Here is a 25,972-nt window from a genome sequence, read left to right as displayed (position 1 = left end):
ATAACTACAGGCAGCGTATGCTGCTCACTCACCACAATTCCAGATGGACAGGTTCCTGGGAGGGAACCTTATACTCCCAGCATTTGTTAAATGGAGCCCTATGTATAACATTTCTCAATACAATTATGGTAGCTGGCCCTGTTAATGATGTAGTTTATCATTCCAAATGTCTCCTAGTCACCTAGACTGATTGTTACAATTACTATCACAATCAGTTCTTACCTAGGGGGGACATAAGACCCCTCATTTGAAAGTGATGCCCTCTTTCATATTGAGTCATTTTGTGTGTGTGGCAATCACCTACAAATGACAGGGGTATGATGCCCTAAACTAGCTTCCAGTGCCAATTTTGGGTCACTATTGACAAATATGCAGGCAGTGACCATGCAAGAAAGTAATTCCAAAAAGTGCAGAATATCCCTGCAACTGGAAATCCAAAGGGTATAACAGAAGAAAAAGCCTTCCCAGTCCCATATAAAGCAACTCCCAGTAAGAAACTCAACTCAACATCAAGGGGCCTATCTATCAAGCTCCGAATGGAGCTTGATGCCCCGTGTTTCTGGTGAGCCTGCAGACTCGCCAGAAACAGCAGTTATGAAGCAGCGGTCACAAAGACCGCTGCTCCATAACCTGTCCGCCTGCTCTGAGCAGGCGGACAGACATCGCCGGAAATCAAGCCAATCGAGTATGACCGGGTTGATTGACACCCCCTGCTGGCGGCGAGTCTGCAGGGGGCGGTGTTGCACCAGCAGTTTTTGTGAGCTGCTGGTGCAATGCTGAATACGGCGAGCGTATTGCTCACCACATTCAGCGAGGTCTGGCGGACCTTATCCGCACTGTCGGATCAGGTCCGCCAGACCTTGATAAATAGAGGCCAAAGTGTAAAGGGACATTAGACTTAAAAAGTGCTAACATATGAATGTTCACTGACTGATAAGGAAATCTTCCATAGGTGTAAAGTGGCATGTTCCACATGTGCAAAGCAAAAGGTGTTTTATTTCAACACCGAGACATCCATTAAAAAAGGAAACAAAACAAAATATAAAGCAATTTAAAACACCTTTTTCCTAAGAACACAAAGCACAATATAAAGCATAGCACAAAGCCTAATGCAATTATTTTACTGACACATTAAATAACTTGTAATAGTAAAGGTAGAGGGGAGAGATGTAGCGGATCATGTGCGCCCAACATCGCTAAATGCAGACAGCATACGCTGTCTGCATTTAACATTGCACAAGCAGTTCTGATGAAATGCTTGTGCAATGCTGCCCCCTGCACATTCACGGCCAATCAATTGCTGTTCGCCACCTCAGAGGTGGCATATGAGTTAAAGAGCATCCACTGCATAATAAATCTACTCCAAAGTACTGCTCAATTAGCAATAGGATCTGTGCAGCTTATATATATTTTTATATAACCCACCATTGCTTTACAGTGATACCCATAATGCCTTATTGTTCATATAAATTGATAAGAGGTTTTAATGTTAAGTTATATTTTCATGTTATTTCAGGATGGCAGAAGGCAGCTGGTAAGCTGGGATATGGACACTACATGGGTGGATTTTATCCAGTTTTATATTCAGATTGGTGGGGAGACCACGTCCTGCAATAGACCTGACAGCAGAGAGGAGGGTGTGTTACTACAGTACAGCAACAACGGAGGGATCAACTGGCATCTGCTGGCAGAAATGTACTTTTCTGACTTCAGCAAACCCAAGTAAGGAAACTGCATGTGTTCTATACCAAGAATTGCTATATATATCTGGTTAAAGGGGCACTGTACATTTTACTCCCTTTAAATGTGTTCCCAATTATCAATTTTACCTGCTGGGGTGTATAAATAGTTTACAAATAGCTCTTTTACCTTTATTTTTTATTTGAAATAGATTATTTTGTCTGTTAAAACCACCACCTATACTGAAAATATAAAAACTTTTGTGTTCTCTTAAGAAAAGCTATATACAAAATGACACTAGACACTAAAATATTAATTTTCAATTGTTAAAGGCCCGATTACTTAAAGTCCTTTGGGCTTGTGAAATTTTCTAAGAAATCTCACCAGTACCAGAAATGCCCCTGTTCTATACCAAGAATTGCTATATATATCTGGTTAAAGGGGCACTGTACATTTTACTCCCTTTAAATGTGTTCCCAATTATCAATTTTACCTGCTGGGGTGTATAAATAGTTTACAAATAGCTCTTTTACCTTTATTTTTTATTTGAAATAGATTATTTTGTCTGTTAAAACCACCACCTATACTGAAAATATAAAAACTTTTGTGTTCTCTTAAGAAAAGCTATATAAAAATGACACTAGACACTAAAATATTAATTTTCAATTGTTAAAGGCCCGATTACTTAAAGTCCTTTGGGCTTGTGAAATTTTCTAAGAAATCTCACCAGTACCAGAAATGCCCCTGTCCCAGTTTACTAAAGGCAGTTTCTACCTTGAGAACAGTGTGTCTCGCAAAGAGGTGCTCGCTGCTTTTAAGTATGTCAAGGTGATGCATACATTACAATATGGCTCACAAAATAATCATAATTTTAAAATTTAAAAAATTAAAATAAGTTACATTTTGAAATAAAGTACAAAGGAAAATAGTTCTTCAAAAATCATATTTCATGAAAAAGACTAAAATGAATAATTATGCAGGAAAAAAATCTTTTTAACCCCCCTAGGACCAGGAATTTCAGAGAAAAACTTGCTCAAAAGACCGGAGAATTTTTAGCATTTTTGCTATCAATCCATTTAAACAGAGTAGTTTTTTTATTTACCTATAAAAACCCAAGGTATTGATCTAGGCCCATTTTGGTATATTTCATATCACCGCTGCGACTTCAAATGCGATCATGTTAAAGAAAATTGTTAACATTTTCAAAAACGTTGGGTCTCTCACTGAAATTATTTCCATATTGCGTATGCAGTCATAACACAAATGGTTGTAAAAGCTTCTTTGTTCAGATATAACAGACATGCATGGCTTTGCCATTGCTTTTTGGTTATTAGAAGGCCGCTTATAGCAGCTGCGCATCACACTTCTGAAATTCCTGGCAGTGAAATAATTAATGAGGTTGCTTGTAATGTTAAGTTTAGCAGTAGTATAGCGATTACTCTCCCAACTGACACCTCCCACCCCTGGTCCCTACCCGATCCCTCCCAAACAGCTATCTTCCCTCCCTCACCCCCACTGGTCACTACCATCTTAGGTACTGGCAGACAGTCTGCCAATATGAAGTTTTAGGGCATTTTTTTAATTTTATTTCTGCAGTGTAGGATCCCCCCTTACCCCCCATCGCCTTGATCCCTCCCAAACAGCTTTGTAACCCTGCTAACAAGTGCCTGCCATCTTAGGTACTGACAGCTGTCTGCCAGTACCCATTTTATATTTATTTATGTATGTTTTTTATTTATTTATTAAAAAAAATCATTTTTCCATGATGGGCAGACCACCTGTCTCCCTCCTGACCCTCCCATACCACCAACTGCACCACCGCAAGTCCTGTCTGCATCGTGATCTGCTTCATATAGTAAAGGGAGCGCTGTCAGTGATCCCTTACCAGTTGAAAGTGAATGCCTTCTCCCTCTTACTGCAGTCTTAGCTGTCAGAGCTGAAAGCGCTGCGAAATCTGTTGGTGCTCTACAAATAACCGATAATAATAATAATAATAATAAAGCTGGGACTTCAGCATGATGGAGAAGGTTAGCCATAGCTACTACATCAACCGGGTAAGCTGGGTAAAGTACCCTGTGACGTAGTAGCTACGTCCAAATGTCTTAAGGGGTTAAGGTGCACACTAGAAATCATAATAAAATTACAATGTGAACAATGTGAAATGTGTATTTATAATACAAAATTTAAATTTATTGTTTTCCTTATTGTTAAAGTAATGATAAAATTTCCCCTTTGAAGGTTTCTATCATGTCACTTATCTCCCTTATTATTTAGATCATAGAGCCTTTCTTTGTACGTTTTATATTTTAGACCATGTACTATTTTAGTAGCCCTCCTTTGCACAGTTTCTAGTTTATTTATATCTTTCTGAAGATATGGAGGCCAATTTATCAAATGTCTGTCGGACCTGATCCGACAGTGAGGATCAGGTCCAACAGACATCGCTGAATGCGGAGAGCAAGAACTGCTGGTGCAATGATAAATGCTGACAGCGTATGCTGTCGACATTTATTGATGTGCAGTGGACATGATCCGCTATATCGGATCATGTCCGCTTGCACCATAGTAAATAGACCCCTATAATTGGCCTTTGGGTTTTTGAATCCTTTATGCTTAATTTTGCTCTTGGTAATATTACATTTCAGATCCAATTTATTTGCCCAGTCCTCCAGTTTTTTAATATCAATTTCCTCCACCTCTCCTGGAACATCAGCTCTGTTACAAATTTTTGAATCATCAGCAAACAAGCAAACCTTCCCCAGAAGCCCAATTCTAATATCACTTATGAACATATTAAACATAAACAAGCCCAAGAACTGACCCTTTGGGAACACCACTAGTAACTGACCCCTCATTTGAATGTACTTCATTAATTGAAACCCTATGCCTTCTGAGTTTGTGTGGGACAGTGTCAAATGCTTTGCTTAAGTCTAGATATGCTACATCTATGGCTCCTCCCTGGTTTATTAATTTAGTTACATGGTCAAAGAAAGCAATTTCATTAGTCCGACAGGATCTTCCAGCAATGAAAACATGCTGTCCTTTGTCTTCTAAGTTGTTTGTCTGAAGCTAAGATACAAGTCTTTCTTTTAAAAGAGTTTCCATTAATTTCCCTGCAATTGAGGGCAAACTTATGTTATAGTTAGAATAATCTTCCCTACTACCCTTTTTATTAAGAGGTGCTACGTTGGCAATTTTCCAGTCTTTTGGAACAACTCCTGTTAACAGTGAATGATTAAATAAATCAGCTAATGAAGTAGCTATCACAGATCGAAGTTCTCTTAGAACCCTTGGATGAATATTCTCTGGACCCACAGACTTATTTACTTTTATTTTTCATAAAGCCCTTGAAACCTCGTCCTCTGTAAAAAGAAAAGTACTACTCACATTATCATTTAAAGTAACATCCCTTAATAGAATCTCACTATCTTTATCATTTGTTGTAAAGACTAAACAAAAGTAATCATTTAGACCGTTTGCTATTTATCTCCTTCCACTACTCGATCACCAGTCTTGAGTCTTACTATCTCTCCGTTTTTCTCTTTTCAGTGATATATCGAAAGAAGGTTTTTTCACAGTTTTTTACAGATTGTGCTAATTTCTCTTCTGCATCAGCTTTAGCTTTTCTGATTAACTACTTTGTCATCTTTTGTTGGGTTCTACATTTTTCCTTATCCTCTTCTGATCTAGTGAGTTTGAATATTGGTTTTCTTTTACTTTTACAAACAAGCCTAATACAGTATTTAGTTGCATCTACTCTTGTACTTCTGTAATCTGTCTGTAATTCTGCCATCCCTTTTAGATATGTATTTAGGTATTTGCCCATGTAAGAGTCGTTCTAAAGTCTAAAACTTTTTTGTTTTACTATGGTTGCACAGTACCTTTGCCTGAATATTAAACCCTACAGACGATCACTTGAGCCTAAGTTCTCACCCATAGACACTTCAGATACTATATCACTGTTTGTAAGTCTGTAAAGATTCCAGAATATACTTACTTCTAGTTTATTTAGCAACGGGTACTTCCCAGTCTACAACAGGCATATAAAAATCCCCCACTACTATAACCTTGCCCTTCATTGTAATTTTGGCTATTTCATCAATTAATAGTTGATCTGATGCTTCATCCTGTAATGGAGGCCTATATACTACTCCTATTCTAAACAGCAAATAGTCACATGCAAGAGCTCCGGATTCAAACACTACCCCCACTCATCATACCGCGTTCTTCGTGCTGTGTGCTTAGTGCAATGGACAAACAGTTCCTCCAGGAACAAGGGATCCACGCTAATGGTGCCCAGGAAAACGGAAGCCCACCGACACCCCCAGACTTGAATAGCAGAAATATAGAAAATATCCTCGCACTCAAAAAAGCAAATCCTCCGATGAAAACAAAAGCTTCTTTATCAAGTCATAAAATAAATAGAAGTAGCAAGTTAAAGGCTACATCAGGCATATTAAAATCCCCAACTACTATAACCTTGTCCTTGGCTATTTCATCAATTAGTAGTTGATCTGATTCTTCATCCTAAAATGGAGGCCTATAAACTGCTCCTATTCTAAACACCTGTTTCCCTTCAGTTTCTATAGTTACCCAAAAACTTTCTACATTGTCATTGGTTTCTACAATTTCAGTTACTTTAGTATTTTCTTTCACGTACAAATCAGCTCCCACCCCCTTTTTTTCCTACTCTATTTTTAAACAAACCAGGCATTACTGTTTCCCAGTCATTGGAGTTATTGTACCATGTCTATGTTATAGCTACCAAATCCAACGTATCTTGAATCGTTATTGCAGTAAGTTCAGGTAATTTATTTACTTAACTGTGAGCATTTGTGCACATTGCACAGAGAACATTTCTAGAATTCTCAAATGATTACATCATTCAAAGTCTTAGTCCTAAAAGTAATGTTTTTTTCATTAAATAAACTAAAATGTAAACTTTGGTTAACTGTTTTGTCATGCTCTGGGGACAGATGGGTAAGTTAACACTGTGCCCTTCTCTAGTTTAAGTTTCCACTAAAAAAGTCTTTAAATTATTTACTCAGAACTCATGTCCCTTTAATATCCAGATGCAAACCATCCCTCTTATACAAGTTACTATCATGCCAAACAGGGCTTTTATGGCTAACAAAATCATATCTTCTCTCCCTGCACCACTTCCGGGACCAAGAGTTACATTCTGTTATACGCTACATTCTTCCTACAGCTGCCCTAACAATTCTTGAAATATGATTTAAATCTCTGTGAGCAGTAGCACCTGGAAGACATTTAACCTCTCTCAAATCTCCTTTATCATCACCTATCTGTACATTTCTTAAAATGGAGTCACCTATTAACAATGTCTTACAGAAATGTACATTTACAGTTGTTACCTAGGTTTTCTTGTTTGCAGATTCAGACACCAGAAACTCCCTGTTACACTGTCAGAAGAAGCAGTGTCATCTGTGCGCTCTTCTTCACAGGTGCCTGCAGTAAGAGTAGCTTAGGGTTTTTTCAAAGGCAGTGAATTAGGAGTTTGCCTTTGTTCTTCTGGTCTTACCCTTCCTGAGCCAACAAATATCCATCTCCTTTTCTTAGTCTCTAGAGTAGAAGTGCAACTTCCTTAGGAGGCTGCTTGAAGCAGATGGACATGTTATTTATAAGTTAAAGAGACATCTGCTTATAAAGAAATAGATAAGCTAAAGATGTATGTTTTTTTTGTATAAGCTCAGCTTATTTAAATGGGTTGTGTTTTCAATGAGCATTTTCATATACAAAAATAAACTTAAAGGCACTTAAAGGCACTGTCCCTTTTAACTGCAAAAAAAGATGAACAGATTACAGAAGTTTAAAAATAACAAATTAAAGGGACATAATACTTGAAAGTGATGCAGCATAACTGTTAAAAAGCTGCCATGAAAAATCACTTAAACATCTCTATGTAAAAAGGGAAGATATTTTACCTCAAAATGTATTCATCTTACATCAGTAAGTGCTCTGTGAACAGTTATACTTCAGCTGCTGTTCAGCCTCAAGTTGAAAAAAAAAAAACAATAGCCAATGAGCATCAGCAGTGCTGAGGTTATGCTTTGCTTTTCTGTGTTCTCATGAGATTTCATAGTAAACTTCCTTAAACGGAATAGGAAAACAACATGACTGTGCCTGCACATCCCAGATGCACACTCCCTCACATGTCCTCCTAGGACTAACTTCCTGCTTACAGTGGGGTGTGAATACTTAGGAAATTTTGAGGTAAAATATCTTCCTTTTTTACATGGAGATGTTCATGTGATATTTTCTAGTCAGCTTTATACAGCTATGCTGCATCACTTTCAAGTGATTCGACATTTGGGTATCAAATCCCTTTAAGTATAAGTCTTAGCTGCAACATAAAACCTTCCAAGAACCAGCATTAGATAAGTGTGGCTGCAATTACTGAAAAATACAATTAGCACAATTAATTATGTAGTATCTCCCTGAATCTAAAGCAGTAATAATTGAAAATGTTACTGTAATAACAAGTAGGAATGGGCAAATAGTTCAGTACATTTTATAAAATAGAACTAGAGTTTGTGCATTTATTTATTCTAAACTAATGCCAAATGTGTGCCCAATGTTGGATTTTCATTCTAGCAAGAAAATATAATTCCCCCCTCCCATCAAATTCATTCAAATTCAGTATTTTATCATTGAGTGTAACATTTGATTATCAAATGTAACATTGAATGTTTATTTATTAAAATTAAAATGCTGAGGGTAATAAGGCTCCATTTATTATAGTCCAGATGGGCAAATTTCACAACTAGTGAACCTGTGAACCCAAGATTGCAGCAAGTGGGCAACATTGAGATACCCACATTTATTATTACACAAGCAGCTGATTGTCCAGTGCTACCCCCTACTTTTGCACAACCAATCGCCCAAGAGCAGAAGCTGTCAATCAACCTGGTCGGATCAGCAGTCTTAAAACCACTACAACACCACAAGGGCTCCATATCTGCCTGCATAGCTCAATAAATGGAGCCCAGTATATTCAATGCAAGTCTATGGGAATCAATGCTCAAATGTAATATTAAAATGGTATCATTCAATATTTACTTTTGTTAAATAGATACATGGAGCTGGCAGAAAACTATAAAGAGGGCTATTCATCCTATAGTTTGAGTGTCAAAAATTCAATGCTTGCCCATTCCTAGGAATAAGGCCTAGGCTTTTTTTTTTCTTTTTTTCTATATTACCTACACTGGCCTGACCCTTAAATTTACCACTTTGGTCAGTAATGTATCAGTTGGGTGGTAAATACACTAACAGGGCCTAAGGAACATTGCTAAATTTGTGGTACTTAGTACAATATGAGATCAATTGGCCATTTAAAGGGACAGTCAACACCAGAATTTTTGTTGTTTTAAAAGATAGATAATCCCTTAATTACCCATTCCCCAGTTTTGCATAACCAACACAGTTATAATAAAACACATTTTACCTCTGTAATTACCTTGTATCTAAGCCTCTGCAGACTGCCCCCTTATTTCAGTTCTTTAGACAGACTTGCATTTTAGCCAATCAGTGCTCACTCCTCGGTAAATTCACGCGCATGAGATCAATGTTATCTATATGAAACACACAAACTAATACCCTCTAGTGGTGAAAAACGGTCATAATGCATTTAGATTAGAGGTGGCCTTCAAGGTCTAAGAAATTAGTATATGAACCTCCTAGGTTTAGCTTTCAACTAAGAATACCAAGAGAACAAAGCAAAATAGGTGATAAAAGTAAATTGGAAAGTTGTTTAAAATTACATACCCTATCTGAATCATGAAAGGTTTTTTTGGACTTGACTGTCCCTTTAATCAGTTTTTGCTAGAAGGTTTTACCTAAGTACACATATGAACACATTTTATAATATGCAAACACATGTTTATTGTGAATTTGATTTTTAGGAAGATATAGACATCTTTCATGTAGTTGGTGAAACATATAGTTTCAAATTAATATATTAGATAAAGGGATAGTAAAGTCCAAATTAAACTTTTATGATTCAGATAGGGCATGTCATTTTAAACAACTTTCAAATGTACTTTTAGCATCAAATTTGCTTTGCTCTCTTGTTATTCTTAGTTGAAAGCTAAACCTAGGTAGGCTCATATGCTAATTTATAAGCCCTTGAGGGCCGCCTCTCATCTAAATGCATTTGACAGTTTATCACAGCTAGAGGGCGTTAGTTCATGTGTTTCATATAGATAACACTGTGCTCATGCACGTGAAGTTATTTAAGAGTCAGCACTAATTGCCTGAAATGCAAGTCTGTCTAAAGATCTGAGATAAAGAAGGAGTAAGCAGAAGCTTAGACACAAGGTAATCACAGAGGTAAAAAGTATATTTCTATAACAGTATTGGTTATGCAAAACTGGGGAATGGTAAATAAAGGGATTATCTTTATTTTTAAACAATAACATTTTGGTGTTTACTATCCCTTTAATTATAAAGTATGATAATGATGTAGCATGATGTTGAGGAAGTGTTTATATTATAAATGTGGCATCTTTATTTATTTGCAGATTTGTTTATCTTGAGTTGCCCAATGCTGCCAAGACGCCCTGCACACGGTTTCGCTGGTGGCAGCCGGTGTTCTCAGGGGAAGGATACGATCAATGGGCAGTCGATGATGTTATCATTTTATCTGAGAATCAGAAGCACATCATTCCCGCTGCATACCCAACAATGCCACAGGTATTGCAAATCCGCAACATATTGTTTGTATTGCAAATCTGCAACATATTGTTTGTATTGCAGATCTGCAACATATTGTTTGTATTGTAAATCTGCAACATATTGTTTGTATTGCAGATCTGCAACATATTGTTTGTATTGTAAATCTGCAACATATTGTTTGTATTGCAAATCTGCAACATATTGTTTGTATTGCAGATCTGCAACATATTGTTTGTATTGTAAATCTGCAACATATTGTTTGTATTGCAGATCTGCAACATATTGTTTGTATTGTAAATTCGCAACATATTGTTTATGTGCAGAATGAATGGTTTTCTCTAGCTCTATTAGAAGCGCCAAACCAATCCAAGTCATAGTTCTGATACATAAAATTATTTTTGGAGGAGTTGTTATTTGTTGTTTTAAAAATTACTTCTTTATCTATTTCTAGTTTTTGCTTACCAGCAGGTACAGATTAAACATTGGCTATTTGCACAGTGGATAGAGGCTGGTTGCAGGCTTAGGCCTGTAACCTTAGCCCTGTCCACCTATCAATCAGTTATTGAATGCTGCATCTCACAGCAGAAGGTCAAATGGAACGGGCTGATCCACGTGTGAGAGCTTCCTGGATTTAATTTAAAGCTCTGGCACAGATCAGGATGAATTTCTCAAAGCTTCTTCTGTTTATATATAAATATAACATTTGTCTGAAGACAGGGTAGGACCCAAAAAAAAACACATAACTTAAACTTGATGTATGTGCTTAAAAATAGCTGCTAAAATTAACAATTAATGTTAAAGTGGGAGTACATGTAAAAATAGGCACTGTTTTTTACACTGAATATTTGATGCAAACTGTGTATTTCCACATGTTTGAAGACTTTTAGAACTGTAGAATTTGCAGATTACAGAAAAAAAAAATCTGAGCAGTGATATTAGAGAGAGTCTTAAATAAATAGTTTGAGTTGGCAGAGAGGTGCACAGCATGTAGATAAATGTCTTCAGGGCATTTTGTGTTTTATTTATTTATTTATTTATTTATTTTCTTTATTGAAACTAATGAAACAACAATACAGGTTACATTATACATAGTATAATACAATACAATACAATACAGTGCGGGGAGTGATTTCAGATAAAGTGGAGTCAATCACAATACAATCTGGTCCCCTTAATTATATCCACAGTACATGACATAATATATTCCTATTGGTCACTAGGTCAATTCTTGTATAGTGGTTGTTCTACTTCTCCCTCTGTCTGGTGTGTTGTGTGTGCTACCTTGTGTAGAGTGGCAATATTCTTCCCATAGAAAGTTCATTGCTAGGAAATCATCTAATCTTTTTGTAATGTGGTAGTGATATTTTTCCATTGCTAACGTATGATTAACTAATGAGCGCCATTCCTGAATTGAGGGAGGTACTGTCGATTTCCATTTTCTCGGTATTAACCGTCTGGCACAATTAAGTAGTATGATTATAAGCCGCTGTCTCAATTTGCATTTAATTGTTGGTATGTTATTAAATAAAAATATGATAGGGTCTAAGGGTATCTCAATATGAATTACCTGAGTGATGGCCCTGTGAATGTCTTTCCAATATTGGCCAAGGTGTGGACATGACCACCAGATATGCTGGTAATTTCCCACTCCTCCGCATGTTCTCCAACATCTATGATCTTTAGTGCCATATATTGCAGCTATTTTAACTGGGGTCTTATACCATCTACATAACAGTTTTATATTTGATTCCAATTGTGCAGCTGATGAGGTATGTGAACACATGTTGTTGAATATCCTTGCCCATTGTTTTGGGGTTATATGGATTTGAAGTTCTTCCGACCATTTGTCTGTGTAGGGCGGAAGGTTTTTGGAGTGATATTCTAGCAATAATTTATATATTGCCGAAAGTGATCCCTTTGAGTATGTCTCCGTACTACATATTGACTCGAAGGGAGATAATGGTCTACTAAAGTGGGTGCGTTTGATGTGTGTGGTAAGATAGTGATTTAGTTGGAAATATCTAAACCATGGGTCAAAATAATCTCCAAATGCTTCTTGCAAAACATTCCTAGGTTTGAGGGATTTGTTGTCCATGGCAAAACTACATGGTATGGTGTCTCTTAAATTTAAGTCCCTTATGTATTGATTGTGTTGAAACCCCTGAGCTTCATGATTATATTTCAGGGGTGTTAGAGGGGAGGGTGTGCTCGAAATCAGTGGGAAGTTGATAAGACATTTGTCCCAAATTTTGAGTGTGAGCCTAGTGATTTCCGATGTATTGGAGCGTATGGGTCTGTGAATGTGTGGTATCCAGCAGCTTGCTCCTAGTTGTGCAGTTTGTGCTAAATCTTGATCTAGTCCTACCCATTCCTTGTGAGTGCCATGTTTACACCAGTCTATTATTCGTGTTAGTGTACATGCTACAAAGTAGTAGTGTATATTTGGCATTCCCAACCCTCCTTGGGTTTTAGTACGGTAAATGACATTTTTTGCAATTCTAGGGCGCTTATTAAGCCATAGATAGGCGTTTAGCAAGTTTTGAAGATTGTTTAGAAATGTTTTGGGCAGTGCGAGTGGGATAGTCTGGAAGGTATATAAAATTTTAGGTAGGATAGTCATTTTTATGGCGTGTAACCTGCCTAACCATGATAAAGACTTGTTGTGCCAGGATTGTAGCTCTTTTTGTATCTTGTTTAGAAGGGGGGTATAGTTTGCTTTAAACATTTGTTGAGGGTCGTTGGTAATATTGATTCCTAAATACTTTAAGGAATATTTCTGGAATTTGTATTGGTATGTTGACTGTATGTAGTTTAAGTCAGATTGTGGGGTCCCTATTCCTATAAACTCAGATTTTGAGGCATTAATCTTAAAGTTTGATAATTTACCATATGTTTGGAGTTCACTGTGAAGTACAGGCATGGAAGTAAGCGGGTTAGTTACGGATAACAGAATATCATCCGCATACATTGAGATTTTATAGTTTTTTTCATGGATAATTATGCCAGTGATACTCTTATTGTTCCTTATTCGTGCTACCAGGGCCTCCATGGTTAGGGCAAACAACAGTGGGGACAGGGGGCATCCTTGTCGGGTGCCTTTATGTATAGTAAAAGATTGGGATATGGAGTCGTTTAGTTTAATTTTTGCATTTGGGGAACTGTATAGGGACATAATCTTAAATATAAATTCGTCGGGGAAACCAAATTTGATTAATATTTGCTTAAGAAAAGTCCAATTTAGACGGTCAAAAGCTTTCTCCGCGTCCAAGGACGCGAAGATTGCAGAGACTTTTGTCTTTGAGGAATAGTCGATCAGGGTTTGTATTTTGATGGTATTATCTCTAGCCTCACGATATGGGGTAAAACCGACCTGATTATAATGGATTAGTTGGGGAAGTAGTTTGTTCAACCTGTTTGCTATTATTTTGGCATATATTTTGGTATTGATATTCAGTAGAGAGATGGGGCGAAAATTAGCTGGTGAGTCCGGAGGTTTGCCCGGTTTTGGCAGGACTATAATATATGCTGATAACATTGAGGGGGGAGGAGGGTTAGTAAGTGACATGTTATTGAACAAATTGTGCAAAGCGGGGATTAAGATGGGGCAAATGTCTGGTAGTATTTGGCGGAAAACCCATCTGGGCCTGGGCTTTTGCCCGGTGACAGGTCTTTAATGGCTGCCAGAATTTTGTTTGGGGTAATTGTTGATTTTAACTCTTCTCGTTGTTCTGAGGAGATTGAGGGGAGTTGGCAGGAATCTAAATATGTTTGAATGCCTTCCTCAAATTGTGTTTCAGGCACTGGGGTATTATCTTGCAGGTTATAGAGATTTGAGTAATACTTATAAAACTGGTCTAATATATCTGGGGTTGTATTTACGGTAGTGTTGTGAGGAGTCTTTATTTCACGGATGAATGCTTTTAACCTAGCTCTCTTAAGATGTCTTGCTAACATTTTCCCCGCTTTATTACTTTCATGATAGTATATTTGTTTTATTTTCATAGCCTTTTTCTGATGTTCTAGGGCTAGGAATGTATCTAGCTGTTCTCTAACCCTGCCTATGTCATCTAGAATTAAGGTGTTTTTGGGATCTTTTTTATGTGAGTAATCTAGTTGCCCTAGTCTTGTGGTCAGTGTGGTATAAAGTTGTCTAGAGGTTTTATGAAGCTGTGCTTTATATTTTATAAGTTCTCCTCTGAGAGTACATTTATTGTTGTTAATCTGAAAGTATTCCTCCATAACCTTTGAAAGGTGGTCTACAAGGGATTGGTGTGTTAATAGTGAATCATCAAGTCTCCAAAGGAAAGGGCTGGTAGGGGTGTTAGACCAATTGATTTGCACTGTAACCGCCGAATGATCAGACCAAGATGTAGGGGTAATTGTGGAGCTGGTTATTAAGGAGAGGCCTGCTTGATTTGTGAGCAAATAATCTATTCTGCTGTAGGATTGTGAGGGGTGGGAATAGAAGGTATAATCTTTTATCAAAGGGTGTGAAAAGTGCCAGATATCATATAAATTGTAATCTCGTAGAGCTTTCCATAAATAAGTCAGAGTGCGTTTTGATGTCCTAGATTGAGGATTAGAGGTGTCCATGGAGGGTTGAAAGGGGAAGTTGAAGTCGCCTCCAAGAAAAATTGGTCCTTTAGTGATGTTAAGTAGTCTACGGAACATTGCTTTAAAAAAGGGCATATGTTGAGTGTTAGGGGCGTAGATGTTAATTAGAGTGATTGGTCTACCATACATTAGCTCTGCTATGCCTAGAAATCTACCCTCGCTATCTTTGACTGTCTCTAGAGCTGTAAAAGGGATATGTTTGCGAACAAGAATACTGACCCCACAGTGTTTGGTTGGCGCGGTATTGTGAAAGTGTTGAGTGTAATGTTTACCGAAATATTTAGGAATTTGTGTTTTTTTTAAATGTGTCTCCTGTAGAAATAATATGTCAGCCTTTTTCTTGTATAGATCTGATAGAGCTTTTGACCTTTTACATGGGGAAAGAAACCCTTTCACATTTTGAGTCAATATTGTAATTGGAACAGCTGTTCGTTTAGTGTTCATTGTATAAATTAATAGTGTGGTGTACTTTTGTCGTGAGCCTTACACATATAAGATAAACATTTGTGTTTTATTTTTAATGTCTGTTTAAGTGGATGTTTGTTTTTATGTGCATGGACATATCTGATGGTGCATGTATATTTGCTCAAGCTGCCAGTGGGTTGTCAGATGTCACCTGTGCATGTTGGATGCTGTATTTGATGTCTGTGGGTGCCTGTTTTTGTGTGACTGTGGCTATCTGGGGTCATGTGATGGTGTTTGCATATTAGTCCCTGAGTTAGTCTGTGAATATTGTTTCTCTCTGATAGTGCAGATTTATGTGTGATGAAGTGCTCAGGGGCTTTTTATCTTGAGTGACTGTCAATACACAGGCTAATGAGCAGCAAGCGGTTATTATTTGTTTTAATAAGGTCAATAGCTTTAAGTGGTTTATTTATTATAATTCACTTTTTTTTTAACTTTTTTCTACTCTTCATTGCCAAACAATTTACAAAATACTATGGGGTCGATTTATGAAACAGCGGATGCTGCTTCCGACCCACTCCGCTTCAGGTCCGCCTGAAGCGGAAGTTAAGAAACAGCGGTCCTAAGACCACTGCTCCTTAACTCGTCTGCCACCTCTGAGGTTGCAGACAGCAATCAGCCCAATCGAATACGATCGGGTTGATTGTCACCCTCTGCTAGCGGCCGATTGGCCAAGAATCTGCAGGGGGCAGTATTGCTCCATACGCTGTCGGCATTTATCGATGTGTGGCGGACATGATTCGCTATAGCGGATCATGTCTGTCCGCACCATGATAAATTTACCCCTGTGACTCAATGGTTTTACAAACTTTAAAATATTTTTGTCAATAAAAATATCCAGGTCTGTTTTTGGACCTGGTCTGGCCCTGCTCACATCAATTGTTTTTCATATATTTCCTTTACATAATTGGACAAAGCACAACCAAATCATTAAGTGGAATCAAGATACATTGGGGCCTATTTATTAAAGGTCTTGCGGACCTGATCCGACAGTGCGGATCAGGTCCGCAAGACCTCGCTGAATGCGGAGAGCAAAACACTCTCCGCATTTAAAATTGCACCAGCAGCTCACAAGAGCTGCTGGTGCAACGCTGTCCCCTGCTGACTCGCGACCAATGGGCCGCCAGCAGGGAGGTGTCAATCAACCCGATCGTACTCGATCGGGTTGATTTCCGGCGATTCCTGTCCACCTGCTCAGAGCAGGCGGACAGGGTTATGGAGCAGCGGTCTTTAGACCGCTGCTTCATAACTTGTGTTTCTGGCGAGTCTGAAGACTCACCAGAAACACGAGCCCTCAAGCTCCGTTCGGAGCTTGATAAATGGGCCCCAAAGTATTGCTTGGAAAAGAGATGTGGGAGAAGCTACTTAGAAAGGAAATAGGAAGAAACAGTTGACCCAGCAATTTACTATTGAAAACCCATAATTTCTCAGGGTTTTCCTTTTTATGGTCACTGTTTTTGATGTGCAATATGTCAGTAAAGACACCAACATAAAAGTGCAGTGCTCAGACTGAGAGTAGACACTTTAGCTACACTGATATTTGTTTAGTTGTTTCCACAGTGCATAACACAAACCATTAACTTACTCAATTATTGCTGACTGGATTTTTTCCAAGCAAGAAGATAAGAAGGAACAAGACTTATGTCATCAGAGGAAAATAATCAGGAGGTCTGTTCCGTGACTCCTCTCAGTGATTTCTCCTCAGCAAAGAAGCTTTTGTTTGCTGTTTTTGTCAGTGAGCACATGTGTAGTCAGCCAAAGTTATAGAGCGTTGCTATACAGATAGTGTGCAGCAGACTCCGTTATCTTAACTGAGGTTTTGTAAGGGGTAATTTATCATTTTACAATAAGTAGAATTGAGCAAATGTTGGATTTTACTCCTTAAAGGGACCATGTGAGATTGTTACTATATATATAAGCTCATTTATAACTTTGAAGAGACCATGCTTATAAACTTGGGGTATCTTAAAGGGACATTAAACACTAACGGCTAGATTTAGAGTTCTGCGGCCAAAGGGGTGCGTTAGCTACGCTGGCTTTTTTTCTCCCGCACCTTTTAAATACCGCTGGTATTTAGAGTTCACAGAAGGGCTGCGTTAGGCTCCAAAAAGGGAGCATAGAGCATATTTACCGCCACTACAACTCTAAATTCCACCGGTGCTTACGGACGCGGCCAGCTTCAAAAACGTGCTCGTGCACGATTCCCCCATAGGAAACAATGGGGCTGTTTGAGCTGAAAAAAACCTAACACCTGCAAAAAAGCAGCGTTCAGCTCCTAACGCAGCTACATTGTTTCCTATGGGGAACACTTCCTATGTCTGCACCTAACACCCTAACATGTACCCCGAGTCTAAACACCCCTAACCTTACACTTATTAACCCCTAATCTGCCGCCCCCGCTATCTCTGACCCCTGCATATTATTATTAACCCCTAATCTGCCGCTCCATACACCGCCGCAACCTACATTATCCCTATGTACCCCTAATCTGCTGCCCCTAACACCGCCGACCCCTATATTATATTTATTAACCCCTAATCTGCCGCCCCCAATGTCGCCTCCACCTACCTACACTTATTAACCCCTAATCTGCCGACCGGATCTCGCCGCTACTATAATAAATGTATTAACCCCTAATCCGCCTCACTCCCGCCTCAATAAACCTATAATAAATAGTATTAACCCCTAATCTGCCCTCCCTAACATCGCCGACACCTAACTTCAAATATTAACCCCTAATCTGCCCTCCCTAACATCGCCGACACCTAACTTCAAGTATTAACCCCTAATCTGCTGACCGGATCTCGCCGCTACTATAATAAATGTATTAACCCCTAATCCGCCTCACTCCCGCCTCAATAACCCTATAATAAATAGTATTAACCCCTAATCTGCCCTCCCTAACATCGCCGACACCTAACTTCAAGTATTAACCCCTAATCTGCCGACCGGAGCTCACCGCTACTCTAATAAATTTTTTAACCCCTAAAGCTAATTCTAACCCTAACCCTAACACCCCCCTAAGTTAAATATAATTTTATTCTAACAAAATAAATTAACTCTTATCAAATAAATTATTTCTATTTAAATCTAAATAATTACCTGTAAAATAAACCCTAATATAGCTACAATATAAATTATAATTATATTGTAGCTATTTTAGGATTAATATTTATTTTACAGGCAACTTTGTATTTATTTTAACCAGGTACAATAGCTATTTAATAGTTAATAACTATTTAATAGTTACCTAGTTAAAATAATTACAAAATTACCTGTAAAATAAATCCTAACCTAAGTTACAATTAAACCTAACACTACACTATCAATAAATAAATTAAATAAACTACCTACAATTATCTACAATTAAACCTAACACTACACTATCAATAAATTAATTAAATACAATACCTACAAATAAATACATTTAAATAAACTAACTAAAGTACAAAAAATAAAAAAGAACTAAGTTACAAAAAATAAAAAAATATTTACAAACATTAGAAAAATATTACAACAATTTTAAACTAATTACACCTACTCTAAGCCCCCTAATAAAATAACAAAGACCCCCAAAATAAAAAAATGCCCTACCCTATTCTAAATTAAAAAAGTTCAAAGCTCTTTTACCTTACCAGCCCTGAAAAGGGCCATTTGCGGGGCATGCCCCAAATAATTCAGCTCTTTTGCCTGTAAAAAAAAAACATACAATACCCCCCCCAACATTACAACCCACCACCCACATACCCCTAATCTAACCCAAACCCCCCTTAAATAAACCTAACACTAAGCCCCTGAAGATCTTCCTACCTTATCTTCACCATGCCAGGTTCACCGATCCGTCCACCGAAGTCTTGATCCAAGCCTCCGAAATCTTTATCCAAGCCCAAGCGGGGGCTGAAGAGTGACGTCCATCCTCCGGCTGAAGTCTTGATCCAAGCGGGCAGAAGAGGACATCCGGACCGGCAAACATCTTCATCCAAGCCGCATCTTCTATGTTCTTCAATCCGATGATGACCGGCTGATCTTCAAGACCTCCAGCACGGATCCATCTTCACCGACGACTTCCCGACGAATGACGGTTCCTTTAAGGGACGTCATCTTTTAACAAATTAAGGTAAGAAAATTCTGATTGGCTGATGGAATCAGCCAATCAGATTCAAGTTCAATCCGATTGGCTGATCCAATCAGCCAATCAGATTGAGATCGCATTCTATTGGCTGTTCCGATCAGCCAATAGAATGCAAGCTCAATCTGATTGGCTGATTGCTTGATTCCATCAGCCAATCAGAATTTTCCTACCTTAATTCCGATTGGCTGATAGTTTTTTTTACAGGCAAAAGAGCTGAATTCTTTGGGGCATGCCCCGCAAAGGGCCCTTTTCAGGGCTGGTAAGGTAAAAGAGCTTTTCTATTTTAATTTTAGAATAGGGTAGGGCATTTTTTTATTTTGGGGGTCTTTGTTATTTTATTAGGGGGCTTAGAGTAGGTGTAATTAGTTTAAAATTGTTGTAATATTTTTCTAATGTTTGTAAATATTTTTTTATTTTTTGTAACTTAGTTCTTTTTTATTTTTTGTACTTTAGTTAGTTTATTTAAATGTATTTATTTGTAGGTATTGTATTTAATTAATTTATTGATAGTGTAGTGTTAGGTTTAATTGTAGATAATTGTAGGTAGTTTATTTAATTTATTTATTGATAGTGTAGTGTTAGGTTTAATTGTAACTTAGGTTAAGATTTATTTTACAGGTAATTTTGTAATTATTTTAACTAGGTAACTATTAAATAGTTATTAACTATTTAATAGCTATTGTACCTGGTTAAAATAAATACAAAGTTGCCTGTAAAATAAATATTAATCCTAAAATAGCTACAATATAATTATAATTTATATTGTAGCTATATTAGGGTTTATTTTACAGGTAAGTATTTAGCTTTAATTAGGAATAATTTATTTAATAAGAGTTAATTTATTTCGTTAGAATAAAATTATATTTAACTTAGGGGGGTGTTAGGGTTAGGGTTAGAATTAGCTTTAGGGGTTAAAAAATGTATTATAGTAGCTGTGAGCTCCGGTCGGCAGATTAGGGGTTAATACTTGAAGTTAGGTGTCGGCGATGTTAGGGAGGGCAGATTAGGGGTTAATACTATTTATTATAGGGTTATTGAGGCGGGAGTGAGGCGGATTAGGGGTTAATAACTTTATTATAGTAACGGTGAGCTCCGGTCGGCAGATTAGGGGTTAATAATTGTAGGTAGGTGGCGGCGACGTTGGGGGCGGCAGATTAGGGGTTAATAAATATAATATAGGGGTCGGCAGTGTTAGGGGCAGCAGATTAGGGGTTCATAGGGATAATGTAGGTGGCAGCGGTGTGCGGTCGGCAGATTAGGGGTTAAAAAAATTTAATAGAGTGGCGGCGATGTGGGGGGATCTCGGTTTAGGGGTACATAGGTAGTTTATGGGTGTTAGTGTACTTTAGAGCACAGTAGTTAAGAGCCTTATAAACCGGCGTTAGCCCAGAAAGCTCTTAACTACTGACTTTTTTCTGCGGCTGGAGTTTTGTCGTTAGATTTCTAATGCTCACTTCAGCCACGACTCTAAATACCGGCGTTAGAAAGATCCCATTGAAAAGATAGGATACACAAATGGCGTAGGGGGATCTGCGGTATGGAAAAGTCGCGGCTGCAAAGTGAGCGTTAGACCCTTTCATGACTGACTCTAAATACCAGCGGGCGGTAAAAACCAGCGTTAGGAGCCTCTAACGCTGGTTTTGACGGCTACCGCCCAACTCTAAATCTAGGCCTAAATAAATGCTAGATAGAATGATACATTCAAAGAAAAGATTAGTCTGAAAATAAAATGTAGATGTATTTTTTAAAGTTTCATTATCTGTTTAAATACTGACAAAAACATAATTTATGCTTACCTGATAAATTTATTTCTCTTGTAGTGTATCCAGTCCACGGATCATCCATTACTTATGGAATATATTCTCCTTCCCAACAGGAAGCTGCAAGAGTCCACCCACAGCAAAGCTGCTATATAGCTCCTCCCCTAACTGCCATATTCAGTCATTCGACCGAAAACATGCAGAGAAAGGAAAAACCATAGGGTGCAGTGGTGACTGTAGTTCAAATGAAAAAATTACCTGCCTTAAAGTGACAGGGCGGGCCGTGGACTGGATACACTACAAGAGAAATAAATTTATCAGGTAAGCATAAATTATGTTTTCTCTTGTTAAGTGTATCCAGTCCACGGATCATCCATTACTTATGGAATACCAATACCAAAGCTAAAGTACACGGATGATGGGAGGGACAAGGCAGGTACTTAAACGGAAATTACCACTGCCTGTAAAAAAACCCTTTCTCCCAAAAATAGCCTCCGAAGAAGCAAGGTATCAAATTTGTTAAATTTGAAAAGTATGAAGCGCAGACCAAGACTCCGTCTTGTAAATCTGTTCAACAGAAGCCACATTTAAAAAAGGCCCAAGTGAAAACCACAGCTCTAGTAGAATGAGCTGTAATCCCTTCAGGAGGCTGCTGTCCAGCAGTCTCATAAGCTAAATGAATTATGCTTTTTAACCAAAAAGACAGAGAGGCTGCTGAAGTCTTTTGACCTCTCCTCTGTCCAGAATAGACAACAAACAAGGTGAACGTTTGATGAAAACTGTAGTAGCTTGTAAGTAAAACTTTAAAGCACAAACCACGTCCAATATTGTGTAATAGACGTTCCTTCTTTGAGGAAGGATTAGGATACAAGCATGGAACAACTATCTCTTGAGTGATGTACTTGTTAGATACCACCTTAGGAAAAAACCCAGGTTGGTACGCAGGACTACCTTATCCGTACGAAGGACCAGATAAGGAGAATCACATTGTAACACAGATAACTTGGAGACTCTACGAGTCGAGGAATTAGCTACCCAAAAGGAACTTTCCAAGATAAAGATTGATATCTATGGAACAAAAAAGGTTCAAACGGAACTTCTTGAAGAACCTTAAGAATCAGGTTTAAGCTCCATGGCGGAGCAACAGTTTTAAACACAGGCTTGGATCTAACCAAAGCCTGACCAAATGCCTGAACGTCTAGAATACCTGCCAGACGCTTGTGCAAAAAAATAGACAGAGTAAAAATCTGTCCCCTTTTAAGGAATTAGCTGACAACCCTTTTCTCAAAAACATCTTGGAGAAAAGATAATATCCTGGGAATCCAGACTTTACTCCATGAGTAACCCTTGGATTCATAACAATCAGATATTTACACCATATCTATGTTCAATTTTCCTAGAGACAGGCTTTCATGTCTGTATTAAGGTATCAATGACTGACTCAGAGAAGCCATGCTTTGATAACATCAAGCGTTCAGTCTCCAGGCAGTCCATCTCAGATTGATTCTATTTAGATGGTTGAAAGGACCCTGAGGTAGAGGGACCTGTCTCAGAAGCAGAGACCGTGATGGAAAGGATGACATGTCCACCAGATCTGCATACCAGGTCCTGCGTGGCTACGCAGGCGCTGTCAAAAACACCAAAGCCCTCTCCTGCTTGGTCTTGACCTCCGGAGGAAATCCCACTCCCCCGGAAGAAAAGTCTGACGACTTAGAAAATCCACCTCCCACTTCTCAACACCTGGGATATGGATAGCTGATAGACAAGAGTGAGTCTCTGTCCAGTGAATTATTGTAAGACTTCTAACATCGCTAGGGAACTTCTGTTCCCCCTTGATGGCTGATGTAAGCCACAGTCGTGTATATTGTCCGACTGAGTATGATGTACCTCAGAGTTGCTAACTGAGGCCAAGTCTGAAGAGCATGGAATATCACTCCCAGTTCCAGAATATTTATTAGAAGGAGGGTCTCCTCCTAAGTCCACTATCCCTGAGCCTTCAGGGAGTTCCAGACTGCCTCCCAACCTAAAAGGCTGGCATCTATTGTAACAATTGTCCCATCTGACCTGCGGAAGGTCATACCCTTGGACAGATGGACCCGACATAGTCACCAGAGAAGAGAATCTCTGGTCTCTTGGTCCAGGTTTAACAGGGGGACAAATCTGTGTAATCCCCGTTCCTCTGACTGAGCATGCATAGTTGCAGCGGTCTGAAATGTAGACGTGCAAACGGTACTATGTCCCTTGCCGCTACCATTAAGCCGATTTCATTCATGTACTGAGCCACCGAAGGGCGCGGATGGGATGAAAAAAACACGGCAGAAATTTAGAAACATTGACAACCTGGACTCCGTCAGGTAAATTTTCATTTCTACAGAATCTATCAGAGTCCCTAGGAGGGAAACCCTTGAGATTGGGGATAGAGAACTCTTTCCTTGTTCACTTTCCACCCATGTGATCTCAGAAATGCCAGTACTACGTCCGTATGAGACTGGGCAATTTGGATGTTTGACGCCTGTATCAGGATGTCGTCTAAATAAGGGGCCACTTCTATGCCCCGCGGTCTAAGGACCGCCAAAGCGACCCCAGAACCTCCATAAAGATTCTTGGGGCTGTAGATATCCCAAAGGAAAGAGCTACAAACTGGTAATGCCTGTCTAGAAAGGCAAACCTGAAAAACGATGGTGATCTTTATGCATCACAATGTGAGGATAAGCATCCTTCAAATCCATTGTAGTCCTCTATTGACTCTCCTGGATCATAGTTAAGATGGTACGAATAGTTTCCATCTTAAATGACGGAATTCTGAGGAATTTGTTTAAGATCTTTAGATCCAAAATAGGTCTGAAGGTTCCCTCTCCTTGGGAACCACAAACAGATTTGAGTAAAAACTCTGTCCCTGTTCCTCTCTTGGAACTGGATGGATCTCGTACACAATGTAAGAATGCCTCCTTCTTTATCTGGTTTGCAGATAATTGTGAAAGGCGAAATCTCCCCTTTTTTTGGGGGGGAATCTTTGAAATCCAGAAGATATCTCTGGGATATAAATTCCAATGCCTAGGGATCCTGGGCATCTCTTGCCCACGCCTGGGCAAAGAATGAAAGTCTGCCCCCTATAGGATCCGTTACCGGATAGGGGTCCGTTCCTTCATGCTGCCTTAGAGGCAGCAGCAGGCTCCTTGGCCTGCTTATCTTTGTTCCAGGTCCGATTGTCTCCAGACCGCCTTGGACTGAGCAAAAATTCCCTCTTGTTTTGCCTTAGAGGAAGAGGATGCCACACCTGCCCTGAAGTTTTTAAAAGGTACGAAAATTAGACTTTTTTTTTTTTTTTTGCCCTTGATTTAGACCTATCCTGAGGAAGGGCATGACCTTTTCCTCCAGTGATATAAGCAATAATCTCCTTCAAACCAGGCCCGAATAGGGTCTGCCCCTTGAAGGGAAGTTAAGTAGCTTATTTATTAAAGTCACGACAGCTGACCATGATATAAGCCATAGCGCTCTGCGCGCCAGTATAGTAAAAAACAGAATTCTTAGCCGTTAGTCTAGTCAAATGAACAAGGCATCAGAAAACAAAGGAATTGGCTAGCATAAGCTTGTCAAATATATTCATCCAATGGAGTCGCTTAACTGTAAAGCCTCATCAAGAGACTCAACCCAGAACGCCGCAGCAGCAGTGACAGAAGCAATGTATGCAAGGGGCTGCAGGATAAAACCCTGTTGAATAAACATTTTTTATCCATTGGATCTAAAAAGCACAACTGTCCTCGTCAGAGGTAGTGGTACACTTAGCTAGAGTAGAAACTCTTCTCTCCACCTTAGGAACTGTCTGCCAGAAGTCCCGTGTGGTGGTAACTATTAGAAAATATTCTTCTAAAAAATAGGAGGGGAAGAGAACGGCACACCTGGTCTATCCCATTCCTTATTAAAAAATTTTTAGTAAACCTCTTTAGGTATTGGAAAAACATCAGTACACACCGGCACTGCATATTATTTATCCAGTCTACACAATTTCTCTGGCCCTGCGATTGTACACATTCATTCAGAGCAGCCAAAGCCTCCCTGAGCAACAAGTGGAGGTTCTCAAGCATAAATTTTAAATGTAGAAATATCAGAATCAGGTTAAATCATCTTCCCTGAGTCAAAAAAAAAAAAAAATCACCCACAGACTAAGCATATTGTGAGGTAGTATCATACATGGTTCTTAAAGCGTCTGTATGCTCTGTATCTACCCCCAGAGCTAACTGCTTTCCTTTAATTTCAGGTAGTCTGACTAATACTGCTGCCAGAATATTATTCACCACCTTTGCCATGTCTTGTAAAATAAACGCTATGGGCGCCCTTGATGTACTTGGCGCCATTTGAGCGTGAGTCCCTAAAGCGGGAGTCAAAAGGTCTGACACGTGGGGAGAGTTAGTCGGCATAACTACCCCCACGACAGAATCCTCTGGTGATAATGTTTTTAAAGACAAAAAATGATCTTTATTGTTTAACATGAAATCAGTACATCTGGTACACATTCTAAGATGGGGTTCCACCATGGCTTTAAAACATAATGAATACAGAGCTTCCTCTATGTCAGACATGTTAGAACAGACTAATAATGAGACTAGTAAGCTTGGAAAACACTTTA

General features: G+C 38.7%; 1 protein-coding gene across 1 annotated transcript in view; it reads left to right on the top strand.

Annotated features, from left to right (window-relative positions):
• RELN (reelin) overlaps positions 1-25,972 on the top strand; it is a 957,839-nt gene that overhangs the window by 717,349 nt on the left and 214,518 nt on the right. The window contains 2 exon segments of the mRNA XM_053716545.1: positions 1,517-1,722; positions 10,221-10,392. Coding sequence (XP_053572520.1) covers positions 1,517-1,722; positions 10,221-10,392 — 378 coding nt within the window.

The sequence above is a fragment of the Bombina bombina genome, chromosome 6 (assembly GCF_027579735.1).
Source record: "Bombina bombina isolate aBomBom1 chromosome 6, aBomBom1.pri, whole genome shotgun sequence".
In the NCBI taxonomy this organism is placed as follows: Eukaryota; Metazoa; Chordata; class Amphibia; order Anura; family Bombinatoridae; genus Bombina; species Bombina bombina.
Note: the sequence above shows the minus strand (reverse complement) of the source record. Positions and strands in the feature narration are given on the sequence as shown.